The sequence below is a fragment of the Triticum urartu genome, chromosome 2A, assembly GCF_056163025.1.
Source record: "Triticum urartu cultivar PI428250 chromosome 2A, HENAU_Tu73, whole genome shotgun sequence".
Taxonomy (NCBI): Eukaryota; Viridiplantae; Streptophyta; class Magnoliopsida; order Poales; family Poaceae; genus Triticum; species Triticum urartu.
In genome coordinates this window covers 758,440,476-758,448,457 of record NC_141874.1, presented here as the reverse complement: position 1 = coordinate 758,448,457, position 7,982 = coordinate 758,440,476, and the positions used below count along the sequence as shown (strand labels likewise).

At 49.8% G+C, this 7,982-nt stretch overlaps 1 protein-coding gene across 1 annotated transcript; it reads right to left on the bottom strand.

Annotated features, from left to right (window-relative positions):
• Positions 1-3,312: 3,312 nt before the first annotated feature.
• Positions 3,313-6,616, bottom strand: LOC125540351 (galactoside 2-alpha-L-fucosyltransferase). The gene is made up of 2 exons (XM_048703961.2): positions 6,326-6,616; positions 3,313-4,925 (listed from the first exon to the last, which is right to left on the bottom strand). The coding sequence occupies exons 1-2, from the start codon at positions 6,543-6,545 to the stop codon at positions 3,448-3,450; spliced, it is 1,698 nt and encodes a 565-aa protein (XP_048559918.2). The 5' UTR covers positions 6,546-6,616; the 3' UTR covers positions 3,313-3,447.
• Positions 6,617-7,982: the final 1,366 nt, after the last annotated feature.

The window sequence follows — 7,982 nt, the reverse complement described above, 5'->3', positions numbered from 1 at the left end:
CCGTTGGATGCTCGGGCCTCGCTGCCCGGGCGCCGGCGCTGCTTTGGCAGCCCGGGTGACGTTGCTGACAAGCTCGTCCGCATGACGTCTCACGCCGTCCGTCGTCGCCGGCCTCATCGCGAACTCCGCCCCCACCCCGCCTCTACCGAGCGGCGTCGCGACCTCGCGCGCGCTCGGCTTGATCACCCACTCGCCTCCGCGATCCGCCTCATCTACGCCGCGCGACCGACCTGGCCTGTCGGTTACGCGCGCCTCCGCAGGTCTCGTGAAGATCGTCCCGAGTACCACGCGCCTCTTCGCCGATCGAGCATTGGGCTGCCGCAGCGTCGCCCAGTCGGGCCGCAGCACCGCCGCCCCGTGGTTCTCCTCGCGGCTGCATCGACTCGTGCGTCACCGCTGCGTCGCCCCTTCGGGCCGTAGTGCCGCGATACGCGGTCCCCGCCGCCGCCTCGAGGCCGTTCCCGCGGTTGCACCGAATCGCGAACCGCCGTTGCGTTTCCCCTTCGGGCCGTAGCGCCGCGGCCCGCGCTCCACTCCGCTGTCACCGCGCGTCGACCTCCCGTGGTATGCGCTGTACCGTATTTCTTGGCGCGGGAACGCCACCGTCCGCGCCGGTCTTCGTCACGCTGTCAGGGTTCTTCGCCTACTTCGAGCACTGCCGTCGCACTCCTAACCTAGCCGCTGCCGCCGCTCTTCTTTGGCTGCCGCCGCCGCCCGTCCACCCCCTTTGTCTTCGTCCAGCACCAACCTGTCGCCAGCGTCGCCGTCATCTACCCCGACCACTTCGTCTACTCCGATCACTGTTGGTGACATCGGCCCCGCGCCGATGGACACCGCAACCATCGTCGAGTCTTCTTCTCTGTTGGCCCTCTGATTCCTCGATATGGTGAACAGCTCGTGCAGGTCCTAGTCTCCGCATGCCCGGTGCTGGCAACACCGATGCGTGCCTTCATCCACGACGTGTCCCCGGGCCTGGCAAGCCTGGTTGGCGCTTCGTCAACTTCGTCACCGTCCGTCTACACATGCCCGGTGCTGGCAACACCGGTGCGTGCCTTCGTCCATGATGTGTCCCCGGGCTTGGCAAACCCGTCGCGCCGCATTGTCAACAACATCTTTTTCCCGGCACACCACTAATTCGACACCACTGCACCCTTGCTAACTCGGCGCCCCCTTGCGCCCGCGGCTCCACGACGACTTCCTCGACACCGGCCACCCCGAATCGACATCGACCACGGCATTCTTTGGCTACCTCGACCACGGCTCCACCACCCACGCTCTCGGCTACCTCGACAAACGGCACAAAGGGCTACCGCCTTGCTTGAGCAACCTCGTCAGTTTCCACTCTAGCCACGCCTTCCGCGATGCATCGACCGTTATGACTGTGGGGGGTGTCCGTCGGCTTGCCTTCGGATTCTTCTCCAGTCTCACCGTCTGTGTCGCTACAGTTGTGACTGCGGGGGGATGTTGAGTAACGTGATTGTATTAGGAAACATAGGATAAACTAGGAATATTCTGGCTTGTCTTGTACTCCAAGTAGATCATGTACTCCTATATATATGCCCACGAGGCTCAAGCGATACAACATTATTCCACCAAACCTCTCTCTCTCTTCTAACAGTATGGATATATATTTATTGAATTTATAATTAGCATATATGAGGTTCTTTGTTATGCCCCCCTTTAGCTCATGACTACATAATTATTCCGACTGGTATTCTAGATAGATGCTTTTCTATGAACCTCATAAAAAACGTACTATGCCTTAGATCCTAATTGACTATTTATACATCGGAATATCGGATGATTTCAGCTTGCTGTGTCCCAAGATACCTATTTTTTTTAAACCAAAAATAGGTGAAGTCCTAACAATCTATACTCCTGCATTGTATCTTGAAATGTAGATTGCTTCTGTAGCATTCGAACAGATGGTAGTTTGCAGACTGATGAGTTGGTTCCAGTAACATCACATGTCAAGGATACCTCTGCTCCACTTACCAATCAAAAAAAATTATGATGATGTTCCAAGAAGTGTGTTTAATTTCTGTCGCAGTGGGATGTTGTGATTAGTTCAGTTTTGCTTGATCTATTTCCAGTTAATTCCGTTTTGTGATGTGGTGTTAGGGAATATACATTCTGCTCTCTTGTTCTTCAGCTTTGGGTGTCAGCAGCTACCTATTACTACTAGGGAGCCTTATTTCGGACGAAAAGAAAATACAATATTGGTTTTTATCCATTTGTATGCCTGCGTTAGCCTTATGAAGCACAAAGTATGTCCCAGTGATCAATCACGGATGATACTTGGTGTATTCTTGCTAGGCTAATGGGCAAATACTCGAATAACTGAATCACCTGCAATCTTTTTGTATTGTAACGCCGGTGTTATATCTGCAACAACAGTTTGCAATTTTTTCTGTATAATTATGAATATACATCTTGGTAGCTATAATTGATCAATCACGGATGCTACTTGGTGTTTCCTTATACTAGGCTAATGGGAAAATACTCGAATAACTGAATCACTTGCAATCTTTTTTTTTCCGTAACAGCGGTGTTATATCTGCAACAACAGTTTTTGAAATTTTCTGTATAATTGCGAATATACATCTTGGTAGCTATAAATTATATCCTCTGTTTGGTGTTGGTAAGAACATATGCTTAGCTTGTTTTATGCTCTGTTCAAGACATCTCGGGTCTGTTGAACCATGAAGTCTCTTCTTTCACTGTGGAAATATGAGCGACTAGGTGCCTGTGCTTCGTTGCCAATCGGTCGGATGCCTTGAGAAGGGTCAAATAGGGTGGACGAGTGATTTGGAATTTGGTTTTGTTAATGTCAATAGGAGGAGGAATGGAGGAGAAGCCAAGTCAAGGAGAGAACGGAGATTTGAGGCTAGGACACGGTGTCGATAACGGTAAGGTGTGTCATGTGGCGGCCAAACACATTGTGTTGGGATTGATCACGTTCAACACCGTGGGCATCGTCAATGAGGGCGGAAAGGAGGATAAGTGATGACATGGATATGTGTGTGCTGAGGGAGGGATCCTCGAACCATATTCATTAGGTTGGGCATATGATATATATATTCTCCCGTTGCAACACACGGGCGGAAAGGATCTCTGATTGTAGTGTTGCGTTAGCAGCATCCTGCAGTAATGAGACACTGACATGTGGGCCTCACATGTTAGTTAACGGTCAAACAGACAGATTGTTTAGGTGCGGGCCCGGCCTGTCATAAAGAGGTTTAATTTTTAAACAATGGTCATTTGGGGTTTTCTGAATAGCCGACCACCCATTTGGTAGTTATCTGAGAAAAATTAAAAATCGATAGTTTTTGAAACCTTAACTTGTAAAGTAGTAGTTTTATGCTATTTACTAGATAACAAAATTAACTTATTAGGTCACTGGCTCGGTACAAATTACAAGCTAGCGATAGAGAAGTATGCTCACATTTAAGCTACCAGTGGCTGCATGCTTTCGTTGGCAATCTTAATCCCCCAGCTTGCATCCTCACAATGCCGGATGTACGGCACAAGTGTCCCCACGTCCACATCCTTCCTGGCCGCACAGCCGTAGTTGGACGGCGAGTGGAAGCAAGGCTCGACGGACATGGCTCGCATGCACGGCGGGTCTGGTACCACCCCCGTTTCGGTCGACCAGATGGGCGTGGCGGGCATGATCCATGGCAGTATCCCGCCGAGCCCCTGCGCGACGTAGCCGAAGGTGGAAAACCCGGTGGTGACGAGAACGTCGCAGGTACTGAGCAGGTACATCTCGCTCAACGCCTTCCTGTCCTGCGAGGAGTCCCGCATCTTCTGCCACCCCTCGTGGCTCGGCTGGTGCACCCGGCTGCCGCCATACTCGGCCTTGATCCTCTGGTAGTACCACGAGCTCAGAGAGGTGACCAGCACAGACGCGTTGTTCGTCTGTATGGACGGGAGAAGCAGCTTCTCCCTACGGACGCACGAGAGAACCTGATCCAGGACCTTCTGCAACGGTTTATTCTGTGTGAAAACCCGTATCTGTATGCCGACGCGCTGCCCGGCGCCGGCGAGGTGGGCGTCGTAGTATCTGGTGACCGCGCGCCACACGTCGTTGGCCGGGTGGAATAGGTACCGACCGAGGTGGTGGAACGCGACGTCCTTCTCCGGGAACATCCGCTCCAGCTCGTCCCGGAAAGATGGGATGAGGAAGAGCCCGGGGACGAGGTAGCTGTCTGTCCTCATCAGCAGCCACGGCGCGCCGCGGATGAGCCGCTGCTGCTCGTCACAGTAGAAGAGCTTGTCGTAGAAACCGTAGCCGCCATCCAGGTGTAGGTAGACGTACGGTGGCCGGTCCGAGTCCGACCACGACGCGTTCCCATTGTCGCCCACGGATAGCACATTGGCCTTGAGCATGTTGCCGAGGCTCTCCTTGGAGTCCTTGCCGTATTTCTTGAGGTGTCCAAGCGGGAAGCCACCACCCAACCAGCCTGAGGACGGGAGCAGCCACGTGGTCCTCGGGAAAGGTTCGCAGAAGAGGGCGGCCATGTCGTGCTGGACGAGGAGGGTGCGCTCGGTGAGCACAGCGTAGAGGAAGGCTGACACTGTGGACAGCATCCGGTTCCCGAGGCCTCGATAGCTTATGGGGACCAGGTAGCGGCAGTTTTCACTGTCGGCTGTGACGATGCCATTTCCAGACTTGAGCTGCCGGATCGCCGCCCTGTACGGGGCCGTGCCGGGGCCGCATTGCTTTTGGAGCGCTTCGTGACTTCGGAGCTTGGCGAGCAAGTAGGGGGATGGTTTATGTGATGTGTGCTTCTTCTTCTTCTTCTTCTTCTTGTCATGGTAGCTGGCGAACTCGTACCGGCTCCGGCATGAGCGCGAGCCAAATTCCGCGGTGAGCAGACCGTCCAGGAGCTGGTCGGTGGTGAGGTTGGACGGAGGTACATCTAGAGAAAATTATAAAGACATTTAATTAGCAAGCTCGTATTCCAAAATTTTAAAAATTGATAGGAAAATTTGTGATTGAGCACCATAATACGTACACACCCTTATCCAGACCATCGATTTTTGTGTTGAGATCCATGCTTAAATTTTGGTTTTTCTTCTCACACGACAAAACATACAAAGCTCAAGCTTGTTAACAATATATTGGAACTTCAATGCTTAGAAAATAACCCTAGATTTTTCTTGGTGCACCATAGATATCTAAAATGAGTATTTTACACATAAATTCGATTATTTATAGTTTTTGTGGCACACCAAAAAATCTAGAATTATTTTTCAAACGAAGGTGCAATATATTGTTGGCCTGTAAAGTTTTAGTTGCGTATATAGTTTTATTTGGGAGAAGAAAGAAATTTCATGCACGGGTCACAAAAACGGATGGCCATGCAATCTCGTGGTCAAGATACATTTTCTTTTCAAACATTGAAGTTGCGATAGATTGTTGATCTGCAAAGTTTTATTTGGGAGAACAAACAAAAAATGTTCACGCACGGATCGCAAAAACAGATGCCCATGGCTAACGTATGATTCGCCGATGTCGTGGTCAAGGAAAATTCAGCGCTCAATCAACCAACACTATCTTTTATAAAGAATTAATTTTGACACACTGAAGTATAATATATTGACCTGCAAAGATTTTTTTTTGCACCAGGCATACCCCTTTCCATTTGCATTAAACGGAAATACAAAGTTCCGGACATAACCAGGGAGAAGGGAAAGAGGATAACAAGTCCAACACACTGCCAGGAAACCCACCGTGCACGTTTGCTATCGAAACAAGCACTATGGGACAAAAACCTGACAGCACCACATAGTCTAAGCAAAATACAGGACTGTTCATGCATGGATCACAAAAACGGATGGATCACAAAAACGGATGCCGATAGCTAACGTACAATTCATCGATATCGTGGTCAAGGAAAATTCAGCACTCAATCGACCAACACTATCTTGTATAAAGAATTAATTTTCAAACACCGAAATTGTAATATATTGACCTGCAAAACTTTATTTGGGCGAACAACGAAAATGACTGTTCACGCATGGATCACAAAAATGGATGGCCATAGCTAACGTACAATTCAGCGATGTCGTGGTCAAGACAAGGCTGCATTCAAACAACCGACCATTATTATCTACAGAAACAATGTACATACTTCTAAGAATTTCACTTTCTCTCCATCGATCGAACACGGAAAATTAAGCCGTATAACAGGAAAAAAGGATTCACGTGAATGAGAAATATTCGTCCACCGCCATGGTAATTTGTGACTTAGCTGCATGCACAGGACAACAAATCAAGCAATTCGATATCCAACTATGTCTCGTCTTAAGTGCGTACCTTCTACTGAGAGCCAGCTGCTGGGTACCATCGGCAAGCCATAGCCATCCCGGGCGGCGGAGAGCACGACGACTGCGAGCAGGGTCGCCGCCACAACGCAGACGGCCGGCCAAGCCCTCCTCATGCTGCATCGAATCCGCTGCCACTTTTTCACTGTCTCAAGCCCCGCCTGCCAGGACGGCGCCGCCGGGCTGCTTCGCTCGACGTCCATGCTCGCCATGGAGCCTGAGGGGTTGGGGAAGCTATTGTTCAGACCTAAGCACGCACTGCCGCTGCAGCTATCGTTCTTAGACCTCTCATATATAGGTGGTAAACGTTTCGATCCGGTGTACCGGTCGAACTTTCCGCCGGACTCACGCGCCACGCTGGTTCACGCGACACGGAAACAAACCACCCCGCACGAGACACATGTATATGATGGGTCCCGCATGACTTTTCCTCTTTTTTTCTACCTCCAGCCCATCACGACTCTGCTCCTCCACACCTGCCCCACGCTGGTCGCATCCTCTAGAAACTCTCACCGACGGCGAGTGCTCGCGTGCGACGGCGCCCAACGCCGCCTCTCATTCATGGTCGGCGAGCCCCTCTCCCATCCTCCTTCCCAATTCATATCCCCGCTAGCTTCCCACGGCCATGGCCGTCTGCAACTTTCGGATCTCAGCCATGGCCTCCGCCCAACTACGGCTCCGAGTCGCCGTTGGCGAAGCTACGGGAACTATCAGGGCGCAGCTACCAGAGCTGCAAGCATGCAACTACAGGCACATGCTAGACGACGAGGATGGGGCGGCACTGGTCCTAGCAAATCTAACATCACAGTTTTTTGCTACATGCTTCAACCGGCATAACATTTTGCTACAACTGGCATAGCATTTTGCTACAACCACATCACGTTTTGCTACAACACATAGCCAGCGTCGCGTTTTTGCTACAACTAGTGTCGCTTTTTGCTATAACCGGCATCACGTTTTGCTACATCCATCACGACCAAGCTGCAACCCGTGACGGTGAACGAAGACTTTTTGCTGCAAGTGTGGTAGGTTTTTGCTACACCCGACAATGACTTTTGGTACATCCATTCTGTTTCTAGACGCAGCGGCTGCTACCTGCAATGACGAGCTTTTGTTAACCATAGTTGAAACTTTACCATGTTCCTTTATCCTAACAGGAAAATGAGGTTTCTTAAAATAAGCAGTAGGTACAACTGGATCAACATTATAAAGTATAGCTTCTTCTTTAACTGGTACCGGTTCTTTAATTTCTTCTTTGATAAGTGAGTGATATTTAAACCACTTCTCTTTAGGGAGTTCAACATGAGTAGCAAATGATTCATAAAAGGAGGCTACTATCTCATAATCAAGTCCATATTTAGTGCTAAAATTTTGAAAAGCATCGGTATCCATAAAAGATTTAACACCATCATACTTAAGTTTAATACCTGACTCTTTACCTTCGTCGAGTTTCCAATCTTCAAAGTTGCGTTTAATTCTTTCTAAAAGATCCCACCGGAATTCACTAGTCTTCTTCATAAAAGAACCAGCACAAGAAGTATCAAGCATGGTTTGATCATTACGAGAAAGCCTAGCATAGAAATTCTGGATAATAATTTCTCTTGAGAGCTCATGATTGGGGCATGAATATAACATTGACTTAAGCCTCC

Coding starts and splice junctions, on each gene's coding strand:
- LOC125540351 (XM_048703961.2), bottom strand. CDS start 6,545: ATGGCGAGCATGGACGTCGAGCGAAGCAGCCCGGCGGCGCCGTCCTGG. Junction 4,926..6,325: donor CAGCTGGCTCTCAGTAGAAG/GTACGCACTTAA, acceptor AATTTTCTCTAG/ATGTACCTCCGTCCAACCTC.